The 21,399-nt window shown below is 38.7% G+C and overlaps 1 protein-coding gene across 2 annotated transcripts in view; it reads right to left on the reverse strand.

Annotated features, from left to right (window-relative positions):
- Itih5 (inter-alpha-trypsin inhibitor heavy chain 5) overlaps window positions 1-21,399 on the reverse strand; it is an 84,252-nt gene that overhangs the window by 39,550 nt on the left and 23,303 nt on the right. For both annotated transcript variants that reach the window (XM_076832441.1, XM_076832440.1), the window contains exons 5-7: window positions 18,982-19,232; window positions 3,846-4,015; window positions 2,919-3,035 (exon numbers count right to left, since the gene is read on the reverse strand). In XM_076832441.1, the coding sequence (XP_076688556.1) occupies window positions 2,919-3,035; window positions 3,846-4,015; window positions 18,982-19,232 (538 nt within the window). The remainder of the gene's footprint in view (window positions 1-2,918; window positions 3,036-3,845; window positions 4,016-18,981; window positions 19,233-21,399) is intronic.

The raw sequence follows: 21,399 nt of genomic DNA on the forward strand, positions 1-21,399 counted from the left end.
ATATTTAATAACAAGATGCATTCAAGATATGATGGTAAACAAAAGTATCAGAATACAAAATATATGGTGGTAACAGGGATTTAGGTTGGCTTTAGTAACTTTCTTCATTAAGTTAAATTAGTTCAGAGGAAACCCAAACCCTGTCCTTATGATACAGAAAGAGAAAGAGGAAAGAAAATCCAAGACACATAGATGCTCACGAATTAAATGAAATACATGGAGAAATCTACCATATGACACCTACTTAGTTTAACTGTTTATTGACTGAAGATACAAGTGGGAAATGTCATGCTAGATTACACAAAAGACCGATTAGCACAGTATTCTGTGGCCAACAATAGCTTTGGTTGTCCTACCAATGTTCATTATGTAGCCACCAAAGTCACAAAAACAACTTGGGCAGCAAATGGCACTTAAGAACTTATATAAAGCAAAAAACCTTTCTACATATGGAAAGACCATGAAGCCTCTCCAAAACATCAATAAATAATTACATACTATGAAAGAATACTTCACTATGGTGTGATTGAAACTTCGGGAAAAACTTGAGAAAACTACAGGCAATTTGGCCCCAATCTTCCCATTGAGAATATCTCAAAAGCCAGAGAAAATGTATTTATTTAAATCTTGAAATCGTGTTTCAGTAATCTCAAGCACTCCAACTTTGAGCCATCTGGGTTCCCAGAAAAATCTTGAGCCCAGAATATGGTCTGAAGAATCCCAGATTACGTACTTAACAGAAACAAGTCAAAACTTTCTCTAGAAGAACACACCACCATACCAGGGCTCAATACAGTTTTACCCACAATTTCTAAAATTTAAAGTTCATAATTCAATCAAAGATATCCAGTCACATAAGGCAAGAAGACGAGAGACAATAAAAACAGCCCCTAAGAAGCTCCAAAGTTTAGATTTATTAGACACAGACTTTAAGAACATTACTGTACTTGGGAAAATTTTAAAAACATTATAAAAAAAACTTTGTAAAATAACTGAAAATTATTTTAAAAATGACTAGACAGATTTGAGAAATATTTGAAAACAAATAGGATTTCTAAAGCTAAAAAGTACAATAACCAAAATAACTCAAGAGATGAGTCTAACAATCACTTAGACATATCTGAACAGAGTATTTGTTAACTGGAAGATAGGTATGAAATGAAGCATGGGTAAGTTGGAATATATAAAAGAGAATGTGGAAAACAGAGAAGAATAAAAACTCTAACATTGGAATCACACATGGAAAAGTGAACTTCCGAGATTATGACTGAGAACATAGCCATGAATCCACAAATTCAGGAGGTTCTATGAACTTCAAGCAAAATAAATAGAAAGAAATTCACCCTAAAGTCACCATGTTAAAATGATAGAAAACTAAAGACAAAGGAAAATCTTAAAAGTAGTCAATAATTAAAATTCCCTTAGAGGAAAAAACAGTTTAAATTTTTACTGACTTTTTCAATAGCAAAAATGGAAGCCAGAGGACAATGGAAGCCAACCTAAAATTCCATATCCAGTAAAAATACACTTGAAAAAAATGAAGGGAAGTAAATAATTTTCTGGCCAACAAAAACTGGGAGAATTCTTCACAAAAAACCTACAATGTTAAAGATTTTAACACGATTAATGGATGTTCTTCAGGCAAAAGGAAAGTACTTTTAGACAGAAGATCAAGAATGAGAAGTTATACACCATTCAAGGAATGATGTGTCAAAATGCATTCCACCCGTCACATAGAATTAGAATTTAAAAAAAGATACAGGACAGAAGGAAAAGCAATAAAAATGGAAGAGCTGGCAAAATAAACTTGAATGAGATGTGATGTTGAAGAGGAATACAGAGCTATTTTTCAGGGTGAGGTTAACTTTTGCCTATATTAATTATAACTCATACTTAGCTATACTCTGATGAAAAATATTTAAAGCAATTTTGGGGTAGAGGAAAACTAAATGCCATAAAAAAAGATCTGTCAATCTTCTATCAAAGATCTGTCAATTTACTGCATGATTCTAAAAATACAAATGATCCAAGAAATCATTTATAAAGTAATAGTCAACTGAGAAAAATATTTGCAATACTTCATTAGCTGTAATAGAGTCCATTACATATGGAGTGGGATCTATGGTGGAAACAGGTGGATATGGGTTCTTAAGAGCTTTGAGGTACTATTTAACTCATCAGGTTGTATATATACAATTAGTCAAAAAATAGTTAATGAATTTAAAAAGAAAAGATAAAGACCTCACTCAATTTTTAATGAATGTAGAGTTATAAGTGATCTGTCATCCTGTAGCTCTCAATTCACCTTATAAAAGTTGTAGATATATTACAAATAGCCCAAATGATATTTATGATACCAAAGTAAGATAAGGAATCATCTTTTCTAATGGTTTGTTTTTTAAAAATGTGAATAGTTGTATTTTCAGGATAACTTAATTTCTCAGCAGAGTACATGGCCCCTTAATCCCTTTCAGCCCTGGAATTTTAAGATTCACTGCAAATTCTGTGAAAATATCAATCCTGAATTATGGAGACCTGTTCCTTATTCTAAGGCTATACCAGGGGGACTTCCAATGATCCTACTCTGTTATTCTCCAAGGAATCATCACTGAGCAGAATCATTCTGTGGACAATGGCTGTGTGGTTGAGTGGTCCTTTGTCTCACGTTATCCACTCTGCCAGTGCCCTATGTCAAGGTGTTTCTACAGCATGTCCCTCTGCTCTCTTAAAAACCAACATGCTAGAACAATGATTTCCATCAATGGCTTAAATTAATCAATTAGAATTGTTCTCTGTGGTTAGGAATAGCTGCATGATAAAGCAGATATCTGGAAGCAACTGAAATTTTATTCACAAGGCAGATCACTGTCCCAGAAAAACCTGAGACAGGAAAAAATAGGCAGGTGGCACTCACTTACCTGCCGGAGTTTGGTTCCCACCATAGAGGCACTGGTGTCAAGAACAAAAACCACATTCTTGGGCAAAGGAGGAAGGTCTTTGGGAGCAAAGTAGTGCACAAAATAGCCATTTAGAACCTGGTAAGAAAAAACAAAGTAAAAAATGGTAGTACTCAGAGTAGAGAGGAAAATTGTCCAAAATAGTTAATCTATGGAGCTTTTAGAACTAAGATGGCATGAAATAGTCTAGGGTCACATTCCACACCCAGAGCAAAATTATCTGTGTTTCTGATCCCTCCAAGGGAACCAGATGCTAATCAATCCATATAAGGATAGAATCATCCCTTTAAAATTTATTGATCAGTGGATTGAGAGTGTAAGTACAGAGTGCTTATCTAGCATGAGTGAGACCCTGGGTTTAAATCCCCAGCACTGAAAAAGAAAGTATTGATCATGACAACCCATTCAACTTTAATTATGTGTCTCATTCTGACCTTGCCACGTGTGAATCCTACTTTTTTCATTATCTAGTTTTTACCAAGCATTGTACGCATTGAGACATCAAGGTTGTCAACATTCTGGACGCACATTAATATATTTTAATATTCCCACCCTGTCTCTGGAGCAATAAAACCTAAAGGGAAATAAGCTGTGGAAGAGTCTCCTTTAATTAAAATTGAAGATGAACTAAAATTCCAACCTCATCTAAAACACCACAGGGAAAATTACATTTTAGATTTCATTAGCGGTCCAGATTACTGGAGCAGGAAATAGGTACCCTCAGCTTCCAGCAAGGATCATCTCTAGTTTCTTTGAAGACATATTTTGGGATAAAACAAATTTACAAAGAACCAAAAAGAGCTTTCGCCCTTAGCTAAATATCAAAATCTACAGTTCTGAGTCTAACAAAAAGCTACCAATATGAAATAGCAACACAAAGCCTGGTACCTGGATGTCCCCAATGCTCTGTTCTCTATTGACATCATATCGAATGATGAAATCTCCCAAAATTCCATTCTGGGCAATCTTGGCTTGTTGTACCACGGTAGGCTTAAAAACGACCTTGGCAAAAGTTTCATTTTGGTTGATAGCAGTAGAAGGAGGTGGCCCCAAATCATCTGCAGATAACACATTAACATCATAAATAACAATATAAAAGTATTTCCCTAAAAAGAAGTAAGAATCAATATTGTATAAACAAAGAGGGTTAGACTTCATCTTACTGCAGGTGTACAGTTCATATAACTTCTGAGACTTTGTGTTACTAACATACCACAATGTAAGAGATATGCTATCGTATATTTCACTGTTATGGCTCCTTTCTGTACCTTTTATGAAAATTGTTAAAATGCACAAAAGTAGAAAGAATAGCAATATGAACCCCCCATGTATCCATCACTCAACTGAAACAATTAGCAACATTCTGCCAATTGCTTGTATCTACTTTTATTTCAGCTTTTTTCTAGATCAAATTTCAGACATCATATTCCATTCAAATATTTCAGTAACATAAGAATATTTTCCTATCATAACTACAAAACGATTATCACAAGTAACAAAGATAATGCTTGATGTCTTATTATTGTCTAATACTCAGTCTTAAAGTTCTCTTAAAAATGTCATGGTGTGGTTGATTTGTCTGAATCAGGTTCAAAACAAAATCCCCACATCATATTTGGTTAATGTTTCTTAAAATGTCTTTAAATCTCAAGTGTCCCTTCCCTCTATATCTCTTCTTTTTGAAATACATGTATGTGTGTGTGAGTGTGTGTGTGTGTGTGTGTGTGTGTGTGTGTGTGTTATGGTGTGGATATGAAGAACAGTAGAGGTGAAGTGACTGGATTATGAGAGCTATCCTATTTTGAAAGGATCAACTATAGGCAAGGGGTGGCGTGGCTAGAGGAGGTCACTGGAGGTGTGTGTCCTGGAAAGGTGAATCTTTCCTGTAGCACTTCGTCCCACCCCACCTCTCTGCTTCTTTGCTGCCTTGAGAGGAGCAGCTTCCCTCCAGCACATCCTTCCCCCATGATGTGCTGCCTCATCTCAGGCTCAGAGCAATGGAATTGGCCATCTATGGAATGAAAACTCTGAAACCATGAGCCCCAAATGAGTTTTTCCTTAAGTTGTTCTTGCTGGGTATTTTAGTCACAGTGATGCCAAACCTAACTAAAACTATACACACACATACATATATACATACATATATATCCTGCTCATTGAACTTTCGCCTCTCTTCTGCTGACACTGTAATATTTGGAGGAGCTATTTAAAAAATATTGATGCCCAGGCCCATAGAGTCTCAATAAATTGTTCTGAGATGAAGACTAGGCATTAGGTCTTTGAAAAACTGCCCATGTGATTCAAATGTGCAGTTAGGTGTGAGCACCACCGCTCAATCCCCTGTGTTCACTGGTGTACTGGAAGTCAGAGCAGGAAGCTTGATTATTCAAATTTGATGCTACTGAACTACTTCATAGGAGATGAAGATTTCGGAGGTGAAGTATCTTCATGGAACACCTTCTAGGTGATGGCAAGCTCTTTCTACTCCATCATACTAGATGGACACAATATCTCCCTGTCTACTTTTAGTGGTACCAATAATGACAACATGTAGGTGTTGTGGGCCTGACCCTAATCCCCTTAGAAAGTTCAGACATTCTGCAGTGATAGTACACATAATACTTTTACCAATGACTGATGAAAGCTAGGTCCACTAATTCATTATATCTACAAAATGATGACTTCAAATTCTGTCATTTCTTCCATATGGAAGAATTAGTCCATAAAGAAAGCCTTTCGCTCATGCCCTAACACACTCTCGTCCAGGAAGCATATGGTTGTTTAAAAAAAAAATCCCCAAAGTTTTCCCCAAAGTGAGTCTTAGGATACGAATTAGAATTACAAAAAGATTATCAGAAGAATGAATTTTGTGTAATTTATGAAAAACTAGCATAATGAGATACTAAGCAAAGAGAATCCCATTTTTACTTCTGAGCTTCAGTCCTACTAGAATACAAGAACTATTTAGCAGACTACCGTGGTTATAAGTGCAAATAATACCAGCCTATGTACTTAGCAATAAAAACCCATATTTTGAAATCTGAATGCATCATAAGTAGTATAAAAATAAGATTCAAAATAAAAATAAGATTTCCTAGTCAAAATGAAAATAAGAATTCTTAAACATAAGTATATGTGCAGGGATTTTTTTTTATCCATATACTGAATCAAAGCCAGGTTTAAATTGCTACAAGTGTCTGATTATTTTTGAAAATCTATTCAAGTTGATACCATGGAATAGGCTGACCACTAATTTCCCATCTTCAATTAGCAGAATAAAAAAAGGAAATGAAGCATAAATGGCCCCAGTAATTTGTACTTAAGAATAAACTTCCTTCTGCTAAGGGTTTATTAGACACTAAAGTCAAAGGAAGTTTAAACACTTCCTTCAACAGAACAGTTATTTTTCAGAGATAATTTAGGTATAACCTTAACAGAAACCTCAGGACTAAACTGATTCTATTATTTGCATTTAACAAGGGCAGGAATTTTGGAAGTGATCAGAGAGTTTGCAAAATATAATTTTTTTTTAAAGAAAAAGAAATCACAGAAGAAACAAACTCCTTCCAACAGATCTTTTCATTTGAAGGAGTTGGAAAAAATCAAGATGGCACATTGACAAGTGTCCCCATGCATTTTACTGGCACAGCTGAAGAAGCCTCAGGACCATCACACAATAGGAAGAAAAGAGGGCTGAAAATGGAAAGGCCCTTGAAGAGAGGAAACTGTAGTTCTCTGGGATCAATGTCACCATGGTGACCACTGGTAAAGCACCAAGAATGAGAGTCATAGCAACATGTAGCTAAGAACTCAGGGTCAAAAGTCAGAAGGACTAACATTCAAATACTGATTCCACTTCTTATTAGCTGTGAGACCTTTTGCACATTACTGAGCCTTAGTTTCTCATCTCTACAACAAATTAATAGGAGTGCCAATATAACATTATTGACCAGATGAAGTGACATAAGGTATTTGGCACCATTCTGGTTCATGGTTAGCAGTCATACCAGCTAACAACCTTAAACATACACAAAATAGAAGAAGGAATTAAATAGAAGACTGTAAGGTATGTCAAACTTGGGATACTACATAGCAATAAAAATGAAAGGCTCACTATTGCTATTGACAACATGGTTGAATCTCATGGTCATGTTGATTGAAAACACCAAATACAAAACTGTGTATCTTCTACACATCCATTGACATGAAGTTTAAGAGCAAACACACTTGCTGGCTCACAGCAACTGAAGTACAGCAATTGTTCCTTTGGTGGGTTGATACTGACTGGAAAGAACACAAAGGAAATTCTGGGGTGGTGAAAATGTCCTGAATCTTGACGTGGAAGGAAGGTAGTTGTATGGATATGTATATATACAATCACTCATCAAGCTGTACACAAAATATTAGTATACTTTATTCTGTTTCCCAGAATCTCTTAAGGTTTGAACTTGGGAGCCAGATGGCAGAATAGTCTGAACAGGCATGGAACCTATTATAATTGGCCAAACAAACACCTATCTGTTTTTTTCCTTGGGTAAACATGTTAGTGTAGGCATTTATATGGAGACTAGGTGCATCCAGAGAAATCCCAGCTGGCAGAAATTGGACTGGGCACAGAGTTGTGGGGCAGCACTTTTCAGCATGGAACTAGCCAACTGTAAGATGTTTATTGGTGCAGGCAGCTCTCACCACTCAGCTCATTAGAGGTGGTTGAGAAAACCCTGCAGTAATCACCTGCAAGGACCGTGGTAGAGGGGACATCGTAGTGTGACCTTGCCCCAGCAGCAGCAGCACCACCAGGAAGCTGGCTGGAAGTTCCAGTTCTTGAACCCACCCTAGAAACTGCGAGTCTGAAGCTGGGAATGGGACTCAGCAATGTGTGTTTTTAACAAGCCCTCCAAATGATTCCAGTTTCTGCTTAGAAAATAGACATGTTCCTTACACACAGTTGATGCGCCTTACATATAAAAAATTGCCGATAAAATTTGTTGTATGTAATTAGGCAGTGCTTAGATTATCTCTAAGATTCTGCAATAATTAGATTTGATTCTTCTTTATGCTGCCAGCATGTACCTACTTTGTCTTGCTTCAGATCTCTCTCATGAAAATGCTTCTTACAAGTACCCTGAATTAATACATTCATGGTCGAATGAAAGTACTGGGGATTAAAAAGTATAATTTTTCTCTTCATAATTCATTTGACTAGGCTCTTTGATATGGACCATGAGAAAGGATAGTGTATTATTATTTTCGCTTCCTATTGACCTCGGTGTTTGTTCATTCATGATGAAAATTCATGAGCTTCATCTAAATGGGCTTATTTTACATGAAGAGTGGAGTGATTCTTGATCTGATTACGCACCAAGAAGCTGAGCTCCTGATACATTTGCCCGTTAAGCACCAGTCAGTAAAAGTGACCAAATGAATTTTCCATTACCTATTTTAAAAAAAAAAAAAAATCTACAGAGAACAATTCCCAGAGTCATGTCTCTAGAAAGTAAAATCCCCTTTTGGGGGGGAAGGGGGATCTGCTAATTATGTTAGTATAGGTTCTTCTTAGAGTTACTGACCAAAACCCCAAAGCACAACAATGCTGCTTCGCCTTCTTGAGTGGGAACCGGGTTCACACTGCGGACAGCCACATGGTGTTTCCTGGGCACAATGGGCTGTATTAGCAGGGCACTTGGCATTCTGGGACATGTTCCACAGACAATGAGGAGCACTGGGGAAGAGTGTGCAAGGAGAACAGAGGAGGGGAGCATCTGACCTACTTTTCTAATGAGTGTCCTGACTCTTTCCGCCTCTTTGTTTCCTTTCCTTCTTGTCCACTTGCTTGGGGGAAGGAGCCAACTTTGGTGGCTGCTCCGATGGGGGAGGCTGAGTCTCATATTGTCTTCCTGTTTTAATTCAGACATTGGTGGTCTCTTGCAAGATAAACCCCGGGGCCCATGACTGCATGCAGCAGGCCCTGATTTCTCCGCCCACTGGCTCCTCTCAGCCTCTCAGGCCACCAGTGTCCTGTGAGGCTCTCTTCCTATTGACAGTCTAGTCTTCCAGAAAGAAGCAAGGTGTCACCTTTGGAAAACACATTATACCAAAGTGGGCTTGAGAGTTAGACTCCAAATGACTGGCTTAATCCTTCTAAGCTTCTGGTCCACATCTGTTAAACTGGAGTTGTGCCACAATCATGGGATCATTGTTGGGATTTAGTGAGATCACACAGGAAAGATGCTGAGCCTGGTGCCTGGTACCATAACGGCTGCTCACTCCACACACATATCCCCATCCCACCCCGCAGAAGTCACTTCTTGTACTCTTGGTCTATCATCAAAAAACAACTTATGGGGGAAAAAAATACTCTTCGATGACATACAGTTTACATTTTACCAAAACAATTTTCTCTTCATCACTAAAAGCTTGGTAAAAGCAATCAGTCAAGTCAGACACATCATAACAGACATTTGTAACAAAGAATTCAAGACTGTTTATATGAAGAACAATCTTTATAAAATATGATAGTCAGATATGCCCTAGAGACACCTGAAACGATCTGCAGAATTTTGCATGTAGAAGCATATGTACCATTTTTTTTTCTGAACAGAGGATCCTTAGCTTTTACTATATCTTCCAACGAGTCCAAAGAAAGTTAGAAATCACAACTATAAGTGCTATTAAATATTCATCTCTCTGATTCTATCTTGTAATGACAAAACATGCACGCGCTCTCTCTATATATATATGGTACACACAAGGTTTGGAGAGAACAAATTTATGCCCTATTCTAGAGCAAAGATGTTATACACAAGTATTTTCTTCCTAGACAATGATGGGGAAATAAAAGGGAGACAGTTGTTACATAGACTATCTAAAGGTGGAAAGATTCGGGAGCCGAGAACCATGCTCAAGGACATTAGCTGGAAGCTACACGCTTTTGGGTGCACAGACAGAGGGATTTCCTGGCCTCTGTTTCCTGTGGGCTTGGGTTTGGCTACTCTCCGTGAAAAGCAGCCAACACCTGGGGCTTTTTACAAAAGGATTTCCAAACAAACACTGCCTGCTCATTTCCCCCTTGGAAAGAGGCTAAATTGTTTATGTTTGTTTATGTACCAGCTCACCTGGAATCCAATGAGGCAATTTCTTAAATTTAGGGCAGTCAAAAGTATTGTGTGTATTAGACAACTATCCTTTGGTGGTGGCAATAAAGACAAAATTCATGCAAATCAGCACAGTTCTGGAAGAGACACTAGTAACACTGAAGCAATATAGAGGGGAAAAATTGGTTATTTCATAAATTTATTACATACAGTTCTCTTATTGGAAAGGACCCCTCCCTAATATTGATTATTGGTATTTTACTTGCTTTGGGGAAAACAGCATCATGTAGATATGATAGCAATATATGGAATAGAATAAAAATGCAATTTTACAGCTGACAGGATTCAAATTTGACTCTTATAATTAAGCAACGTTTGCCCAGATGTCTTAGCATATTAGCTTTCTTCACTATTTATTCAATGTACTTTCTTCCTAAATAACACATTACCAAGTTTCAGCTTCCATATTTGACCAACTTCTCAAGCCAGACTCTGCATGAAAACATGTGCAAATCCTTCAGCAGATGCGCCTGTCCTAATGGCAGCTAACTCTCAAAATAGGCACTATCCCTGCCTGACAGCATCCTTCGTCCACTGAGAATCTAATACCTGCTTGAAGGATTTCAAATGGAGCCACATGAAATCCTTCAAAAGCTGTGCTATAGCACCAAAGAAATATGAGATTAAGAGATTTCTGTTAAATTCCTTTACATTGTCCTCTCGCAGGCAGACAGAACAGGGCTTAGTCATTGAGAAAAACTGGGTGACATTTTATAGATTCAATCATACAGCAGTTTTGTTTTCTTATTATTCAAAACTTCCAACTCTACACACCCATTAGGATGGCCACTATCCAAAGAAACAGAAATTAGCAAGTGTTGAGAATATGAAGAAATGAGAACACTTGTGTACTATTCATGGGAATGAAAAATGGCGCAGGGGCTGTCGAAAATGGTATGGTGGTCCCTCAAAACACCAAAAATAGAATTATCACACGATCCAGCACTTCCACTTATGGGTATGTCCAAAGGAATTGAAAGCAGGATCTCAAAAAGATATCTGCATGCTCACATTCACTGCAGTATTACTCACAAGACCTACTGGCTGGGGATGTGGCTCAGTGGTAGAGCACTTTCTTAGAATTCATGAAGCTCTGGGCTTGATCCCCACCACTGGGGAAAGAAAAAAAAAAGATCCAAGAAAATGGAAGCAAATCCCAGTGTCTGTTAACACAAATGGGTAAACAAAATATAGTAAAAAGGAAAAGAAATTTTGACACAACATGGTTGAATACTGAGGACATGCCAAGTGAAATAAATCAACCACAGTAAGACAGATACTGAGAGATTCCACTTAAAAGAGGTATCTAAAGTTCAGAAACACAGAAAGCAGGATGGGGGCTGCTGCGGGCTGCAGGGAGAGAGAATAGTAGTTGTTTAATGCACACAGAGCTTCAGTTTGGGACAATGAAGACGTCTAGGAGGAGATCAGCCGAACAACAATGGAAATGTACTTAGCACCAATGAACTGCACACTGAGAACTGGTGAAGGCAACACATTTTATGTTATGTGCTTTTTTTATATCACAATTAAAAACTTGAAAAAAAAAACCTATTACTGACTCTAGTTTTTCAAGGACAGTGAACATGTCGTAGCCCCCTTTAGATTTCAGGCATCTGGTTCAGTGCTGGGAATGCAGCAAGAGCTCAAGACAGGCCCGTTGGACAGTTAGCATGAAAAGGACCAACATGTCAGCAAGCAGCTGGGAAAGATGGTCAGAGAAGCCCTTCAAGAGAATGGAAGCCTCATCGTGAAAGTGGGTGGTGATGCGCTTGGTGACCAGAGTCACATCCCCTGGACCATCTCTGGCTCCAGCCACAGCTGTGGTAGACAGTAACCACCTCACACAGCAGGTCAAGATAACAGGAAACAGGAAAAAGCACAGAGTGCAGTCTCATAGGGCTGCACCTCTCCATCAGGCCAAAGAGAGGAGGCCCAAGCCCCTGTGACAATCTCCCAGGTCTCTCTGACCATCCTGCTCCCAGGTGTCCCTGACCAGCCTGCAGTGGATGTCAGAACACACAAGATAATGTGGGCTTGCACACTGACATTACGGACCAAAACAAAACCAACGTTGGAGCCAAATGATTCATACCTGAATAATTTCTGTGCTGAACAATGTTGGAAACTCTCACATAACAACAAAATTGTTTCCTGGCAAATATACAGAGATTTTAGAGGCCAAACAGGGCCATGCCTTTCCAGCTGCTGCGTGGAGACTGGAGCCAGGGGAGGAACGCAGTACAAGGGCCTTAATGGTGAATCACAATGCAGCCCTTTAATAAGGGAGAGAGGCCAGATTTAGAAAATCAAAATACAGGATGTCCAGTTACATCTGAATTTCAAATGATGAATAACTTTTTAGTATGTCCCAAATATTGCATGGCACATATTATTTATCTGAAATACAAATGTAACAAGGTATCCTGCATTTTATCTGGCAACCCTAGAAAAGCGGTATTTATCTAGATTTTTGGAACCAGAGTCTTCTGGAACAAAGGTGAATTATTAATTCTCTCCTCTATTTCCTCCTTCAAAATAAGGTAAGAGTTAAGCCTAAAATGAAGCAAAATTCACCAAGGTAAGCCAGGAAAGGGTTGAAAACCCAGTAACACTTTCATTGTCAATAATGATTTAGCCCTTGGTTCATTGAACAAATGTTTATTGAGCACTCACTGTATCCCAGACACAATCTTAGGGGTCTGAGGATACAGCCCCCCAAAGAGCCCTGACAGCACAGAGCCATGGTGTGAAGATATTAAAGAAGGACATAAGTAAAAGTTTGAAACAGATTCTATTCAACTCCTCATTAGGCATCTATGAAGTGCCAGACACTGTGTTCATCTCAGGTCAGTGGTGACTTGATCTTGCAGGGGAATGTGGCCTGTTTTTCAGGACAGCTGTAGCGTCTTTATATTCACCTTCCCACATAAAGAGTAATGAAGCTGTTGCCAGTACTTCCCTTTGTGCTCATTCAGCTTCCTTGGTGTTAAGGATTATGTGAAAGCCAAAATTGGGTGATATGATTAAAATGCAAGCCACACACCAAGTTCCACCTACTCTGATCATTTGCTTTCCCAGGCATGTAAATGACGCACAGCTAAGTGCCCAAGAGCACAAGAAACGGGCTTCCAGGGCATGGAGAGAGCAGGTATCACAATCTGGGATACAACCCTTTCCTTTACACTCAGGTGAAGCTCACAGAATAATAACCATTTTCAGGTGTACAATTCGGTGACATTGAGTATATTCACAAAATTGCACATTCGCCACCTCTATTAAGTTCCAGAACATTTCTACCACCACCAAAGAAATTCTACGACCATTAAGCTATCATTCCTCATTCCTTCCTCCCCCCAGCCATGGCAACCACCAATCTGCTTTTTGTGTGTGTGGATTTGCCTACTCTGGACATTTTAAATAACTGGAATAGCACAGCCTGTGACCTTCTGAATCTGCTTCTTTCACTTCGCATAATGTTTTCAAGGTCCATATTGTAACATAAATTTGTGCTTCCTTGAAAGAAAGAACATGATATTCCTCATGTCCATATTCCACATTTCATTTATCCTTATACCTGTTGATGCACCTGCAAATGCACTGAACCCTGCACTTAAAATGGGCAAATGTTATAAAGGTCTATAAAGGATGGAGTCATTAGAACCATACCTGCAGAGAGGCAGAAAAATATTCAGCATTATTCTTTTACTTTATGAATCACTAAAAAATTTTTAAAGTCCATATAAATTTTTAAGTTATTCATGTAAAAGCAGAATCGCAACCTAAAAATACAGCTCCCTAGAAACTATCTCCCTCCCTGCCCCAACGACACTAATTCACCTAGCTGGGGGCGGGGGGGGGGGGCTTGGCCATTTGTATTTATTTTTCAACCTCTCAAGGTTACTATTAGAAAAAGTCAAGTTTGAGAGTCACTGATGTAAAGCCAAATGAGGACTAAAACAGGTAAGGTCTCTTACTTCTCACTTTATTTTATTTATCTAACCACTGGTCATTATGGATCTGTTATAGTGAAAATATACACATGTATTAACTCTTTTAATAATCTTTAAATTATAATGCTTTAATTTCCAAATTATCTCCACAATTAACTTTTACATTGAGAAAAGATTTGTTAATTTATAATTCAGTAGATGTGGATCCAATTCTGATTCATCTAGAAAGGAAACTGAGGCAAAGGTAGATCATCTTGCTGTTTTTTCTTAATATTTATTTTTTAGTTGTAGTTGGACACAACAATTTTATTTGTTTATTTTTATGTGGTGCTGAGGATCAAACCCAGGGCCTCACACATAGTAGGTGAGTGCTCTACTGCTGAGCCACAATCCCAGCCCGATCATCTTGTTTTTAAACTTAAAAAATTTTTAAATTTAACTGGGAAGAGATATGGAATTTGGATTCACGCCCCAGAAGTTTAAAATATTGTGTTCAGTGAGAAAGTAGTACAGTACAATGGCTAAGGGCATGAACTTGGAGTCAGATGGATCTGTTTACATTCTGTCTCCATTAATAATCAAGTATGAGACACTGTCCATATTCCTGGACCACGTCAATCCTTAGTTTCTTCATAAATCAAGTGAGGATTAAAAGAACCTGACCTAAGAGGGTCTTTTTTTATGATTCTCTTCTTCTTCTTTTATTTTTTTAAATTTTTTTATTGGTTGTTCAAAACATTACAAAGCTCATGACATATCATCTTTCATACATTTGATTCAAGTGGGTTATGAACTCCCATTTTTACCCCAAATACAAATTGCAGAATCACATTGGTTACACATCCACATTTTTACATACTGTCATATTAGTGACTGCTGTATTCTGCTACCTTTCCTATCCCCTACTAACCCCCCTCCCCTCCCCTCTCATCTTCCCTCTCTACCCTATCTGCTGTTGTTCAATTCTCTCCCTTGTTTTTTTTCCCCCTTTCCCCTCACAACCTCTTATATGTAATTTTGTGTAACAATGAGGGTCTCCTTCCATTTCCATACAATTTCCCTTCTCTCTCCCTTTCCCTCCCACCACTCGTCTCTGTTTAATGTTAATCTTTTCCTCATGCCCTTCCTCCCTGCTCTGTTCTTAGTTGCTCTCCTTATATCAAAGAAGACATTTGGCATTTGTTTTTTAAGGATTGGCTAGCTTCACTTAGCATAATCTGCTCTAATGCCATCCATTTCCCTACAAATTCCATGATTTTATCATTTTTAGAGCTGCATAATACTCCATTGTATATAAATGCCACATTTTTTTTTTAACTGTTCATCTATTGAAGGGCATCTAGGTTGATTCCAGAGTCTAGCTATTGTGAATTGTGCTGCTATGATCATTGATGTGGCAGTATCCCTGTAGTACGCTCTTTTAAGGTCCTCAGGGAATAGTCCGAGAAGGGCGATAGCTGGGTCAAATGGTGGTTCCATTCCCAGCTTTCCCAGGAATCTCCATACTGTTTTCCAAATTGGCCGCACCAATTTTCAGTCCCACCAGCAATGTACAAGTGTACCCTTTTCCCCACATCCTCGCCAGCACTTGTTGTTGTTTGACTTCATAATGGCTGCCAATCTTACTGGAGTGAGATGGTATCTTAGGGTGGTTTTGATTTGCATTTCTCTGACTGCTAGAGATGGTGAGCATTTTTCATGTACTTGTTGATTGATTGTATGTCCTCCTCTGAGAAGTGTCTGTTCAGGTCCTTGGCCCATTTGTTGATTGGGTTATTTGTTATCTTATTGTTTAATTTTTTGAGTTCTTTGTATATTCTGGATATTAGGGCTCTATCTGAAGTGTGAGGAGTAAAAATTTGTTCCCAGGATGTAGGCTCCCTATTTACCTCTCTTATTGTTTCTCGAGAAAAAACTTTTTAGTTTAAGTAAGTCCCATTTGTTTATTCTTATTATTAACTCTTGGGCTATGGGTGTCCTATTAAGGAATTTGGAGCCCTGACCTAAGAGGGTCTTATAAAAAGACAGAAAGGGCTAACATGTATGCCAAGTGCTTAGTCTAGTACTCCACACACAGTAACCCCATCCAGATGCAGCCTTCAAGATGAAGCCAGGTCCAGTGGTCAGAGGTTAGCTTAGACAAATTGCAGAAATCTGATTTCTTAACCACAGCCAGATCTACCAGAGTCATGTTCTGCCTTGGAGCACATTCACACAGTTACAGCTCATGACCTGGTGCAGGCCCAACCCCCAGTTTGATCTCTACCCTGGATTTCTTTTGGAAACATGCAACACTGTCCAGACAAAAATCACAACATCCTGTGCTTCACACTGCTGGGGCTACCATTTTGCAAGAAAAATAACAGCTGAGCTCAAAAAGATGGGAATGAAGAACAGCAACAAGGGAATCAATCCACTGCACCTGGCTCTGAGATGCACTTGTGAAACCACCACGTTCTGGAAGGCAAAGTATCTGCCTGGGTATGAAGAGCTAAAAAAAACAATTTTTTTTTTAAAAAAAAATAAACAGATCCCAAGAGATCAATGGTCTGGAAAAACTCCTGTGAATTCTAACAGGGCCTGAACATAAACAGTGTGCAGTGCTTTAAACAACAATTGCAATTCATTACCCCCTCCAAGAATAACACACGTACAAATAGCACAACATGTACACACACACACACACACACATGCATGCACATTTACACCACAACACATTCATACACACACCACATTTATACACACATGTATACACATATGCACCACAATCTGTACATACACACACATGCACACCACATGTACGCACATACACATATACATTACAAAATGTACAGAGCTATGAAGAATCACGGTGGTTCAGAAAATCAGGCAAAAGCACACACGTTGCTGACTAGCACAGCTGCCCTCAGAACCCCCTACAGACACATTCACTGACCCTGTGTCACGCAGAGCACTTCAGATACTCCGCTCCCTGTACAAGATCCTACCAACTCAGAGAGTTGTCTCCCCCCTAAAAAAATGTTTCTGTCATTTGGCCCTCTAAATCACGATTAGAGAAATGGAATTTTAAAACATTCCTGGCTATTTGTTTGGTTTTTCTTCTCTGATTTGAACACTCCGTGATGTGCGATGTAAAAGGCACTGGGTTAAATCCCTCAAGGAGATGCGTAGGCCTGCTTCAAAGCCACCTGTGAGCTTTAACAGGGGGGTGAGATGTGCCGAGAATGATAGTAAATATAGGGTAATCATAATAATGACAACAATAACAATCCTGAACAGTTGCCAAGCTGTACTCTGGACCACAGGCTGTACATACACTGTGCCTCGCCATGGCCCACTGTATGGGTGTGCAAGCTGGCTTCCAGGGGTGCCATAGTTTTTTCACGAGTAGTCAAAAACTGAGCTAAAATCCACTAACCACATGATACCACCAACATGACATGAGAATGACTGCTGTATCTCAATCCATTTCTGAATGCCAGAGACCCTGGCAATGGCTTTGCTGTATCAGTGGGTATCAAGTTCAGGGTTTGGAGTCAACACACAACAAGGACCTGAGTCTCCCAGAGCCAGGGAATGCACAGTCCCTGAGGGTGAACGACTTCTCAATATAAAGTCTTTAAACTGTGGGCTGGGGTGGGGAACACACTTCCCTTCTGTTTGCTCTTCCATATACCAGCTCTAGGCCTTTAATAATTTTGAAAAATGTTAAATGCCTATATTCTTTTTTTCCACTTATCTAGTCATTTCTCTCCTTACCTTCCAATGTCATTCACAATTTTCAATGTCACAATTGCCTGAAATCGTGTCATTCCAAATCTGTTAAAAATTTTTTAATATATCTGTCTCATCATCCAATTTGACAATAAACTTTACTGATATATGAACTACAGAGCTCAAAGCAAGTAAATATCTAACACAAGCTAATTTGTTGTAATTAATAGTGATTAAAATTAGACAATAATGATTCATAATATTTTCAATAAATGAAATGCATTTTCAAAAATAAGAATTTGAGAAGAACCTATACTGAATGATCCTGCTAATGAAATTGTCACCTACAGAACACATTTTTCATTATCTAATTGTAAAAAAAAAATTATCGAATGATTAAAAAATAGATTTTTAAAAACAACCCTACAATCCCATGTTCCTAACATAAAACTATTGTTATTTTATAAAACTTTCTATTCAACTTTCATTTAACACAACTAACATATTTTACAAATATGCACAATTTTGTATGTATAATTTTTTTTTTTTTTTTTTTTTTTTTTTGGTGCTAGGGATTGAACTTAGAGGTACTTTACTACTGAGCCATATCCCCGCCCTTTTGATGATGTGACAGGATCTCACTAAGCTGCTTAGGACCTGGATAAATTGCTGAGGCTGGCCTTGAACTTGTGATCCTCTTGCCTCAGCCTCCAGAGTTTCTGGGGTTAAGGCACACATCACCATGCCCAGAGGCACATATAAATTTATACGTATGATTTTGTCTTTTCTCCCATCACATGCTGAATCGTGATTACCATCGAATTATACTAATATCTTCTTATCATTGAATATTTAGGCTGATGAAATGTTTTTGCTACAATAAATGTTACCACACAGATTGCTGCATGTGATCATGCCCAATAAAATCTGAGATGTTTTACTTAGCATAGATTCCCAAGAGTGGGATTATTGTGTCAAAAAAAAACACTTAAAACATCTTTTAATTTACTGATAGAGACCAGATCCTTAAAAAAAATAAAATGTACCAGCCATTGTCTTTGTTTTGTTGCTATCTTTCCAATTTCCACAACACTTCAAGCCTTTGAGGAAGGGGTGCCATTCCGTCTATAGACTTCTGTGGGGCCTAGTGGCAGCTCTGAGTCGACCCAGAAGATCTGAGAACACCCAGCAATTGGTACTCACCTTCCCCTCTCCCACCGCCCTTCTGCCTGCTGTTGTGAAGTGGGGGCACCTCCAAGGACGTGATGCCTGACCTCTCCAGAACATTCACTTCCACGTTCAGTCTCCCAACCAGCTGCTGGGGTCGCACACTGATGACGTGCTCATACTTCCCAAGCCTTCTCTGCAGAAGTTCTTCATAACTCAGGAGGAAGATGGCTTTGTCCTTGCTGGGAATCACTAGAGAAGCTCTGAACATATCAGCCCCCTTCTCTCTGTCAGGAAGAAAAATGAGGCCACAGGTAGAGTTCAGAGTAGAAAAAGCCAGGTTTCCTCAGTTCCCTCAGGACACCCGCTGTACTCTTTTAACCAGGGTGCCAAGAAGACCAGTGGGTACAGCAGGGTGAGTCCTCAGACTGGAAACATAAAAATGAGTCTTAAAAGAAGTTGAAAACCTGCCCAAAGGAAGGTTACCGAGGACAAACAAATACTGAATAGAAGGGAATTCAAAAACTGACCTTTCCTACCTCTACCAGAGACAGACCTAAGCGGGCAAAGAGAAAGGGGAACTTTGAGTAGATAAACCACTACAAGAAGGAGCTTTGGAGTCAAGTCGCGAATTTCACTGCTCTCTCTACAAGCATGGACAAATTAATTCAGACTTAGTTTTTTCACTTTGATTAAGTTTGGTGGATGTGTTTAGGGCAAAACAAAGGACTGCAAAGTTTATAAAAATACGAACTGATCCAAATGCTTTCAGTACTCAGAGTGGGGGTTCTCTGATTCAAGATGGCGGGCTGACCACCAAAAGATGAAGAGCAGGAGGGGTGAGTAGATAGCATATTTTAGAAAGGTTCCAGAAGACTTGGGAGATTTAGTATGGAGTAAGAATTCTATAGCTCAGAACATACTGGAAGGGGCTTCACTAAAGGAAAGAAACAAAGATTTTGCTTGGCATGATCTCAGAGAGACTGCTGACTTTGAGTTCAAGAGGACCCAACAGGATAAGACTAAGAAAGGGGACCAAATAAAGGGGGAATAATTCTAATTCATATATGAATGAATGAATAAGCCGATAGACTTCTTGTACTCCAATTTCCCAGAGGTGAAAAGAGACAGAAATATGGAGATGGAAAAGTTCCACTGAGCACTGGGCAGAATGAACAGAAAAGGATTGATGGCTAAACCCATTATGGTAAAACATCACACTACCAGATGAAGAAAACATGTAAAATGATGGGAGGGGAGGGGAGGAGTAGGGGGGGATAGGAAGGGCAGCAGAATAGAAAAGATTTCATGATTGCTGTATGTATATAGGTGACCGTATGACCAGTGTGATTCTGCCATCTGTACAATCAGAAAAATGAGAAATTATACCCCAATGATTCAAATGTATGAATTGCCAAGATAATTGTAATGTCATGTGTAGCTAATAAAAAAAAAAAAAGAAAACATGTAAAAGCAATGATACTAGATCACACCAAAGACAACAGCCATGATGTTGAAGGCCTTGAAGCAATACCCAGAGTTCAAAAGGAAAATCACTGTGACCTTTGATTCCATACAATATTGTAAAATATGACGAAGGCTCAGAAAATCTATCCCTCACACACCCATTCTGAGGAAGTTACTTCAGAATATGTCAGCAAAGTAAAGGTAAAAACCAAGAAAGAGAAAAAATATGGAATCCAAGAAATCACAAAACCAACCCACAAGAAAATGAAAAGTGATTCCAGGGTAAATGTTTTGTAATGAGGCTTCAAAGGAATAACAATATCCAAGGATCTGGAGACAGCCATATTTTCACAGCATGTTTTAATGGGCTCTGAAATCGGAATGCCTCCCAATCAATGATGTCTTCCAATTGCTGTTGGCCAGGCTTCTGGATGATGTAGATGTCAGTGCTTCCATAAACTTGGTTATGGCTATTCATTTTGTCCTCATTTCAATTGAATTATGTGTCTTGCTCAACATTAATAGTAACCAAATTAAGATCTCTCTCATAAGAGGAAGGCAATTAAAAACTCCAGAAAAAAAAAACCAAAAAAAACCCCAGAAACCTGTATATTATGATCCAACTAAAGTAAGCTGTGGCGTGACTCTGAACAATTTTGATAAAGACAACCTGGGAAGCAGCTGCAGCATACAAAGTGAGGTTTAATAATTTGCTGCAGCAAGACAGACCACATACCAGAGGCACTGCAAGGCATCTCACCAAACAAAGGCAGAAACTGGGTTATTATGGGATTGGGGGAAGGGTAGAGTGTAGGTAAAAAATCAGTGAAGCCGAGTTTGGACAGGCACCAAGCAAAGGAGGGGTGTGCTTATGAGGCCATTAACGTCAGCCTGGACTAAGAAGGAGACCTAAAGTTCTGTGTCCTTGGAAACTGTAACTTTAAGATAAACGTGGAATTCTGCATGTGAAAATTCAGCCTTATCTGA

Source organism: Callospermophilus lateralis, chromosome 13, assembly GCF_048772815.1.
Source record: "Callospermophilus lateralis isolate mCalLat2 chromosome 13, mCalLat2.hap1, whole genome shotgun sequence".
NCBI lineage: Eukaryota > Metazoa > Chordata > Mammalia > Rodentia > Sciuridae > Callospermophilus > Callospermophilus lateralis.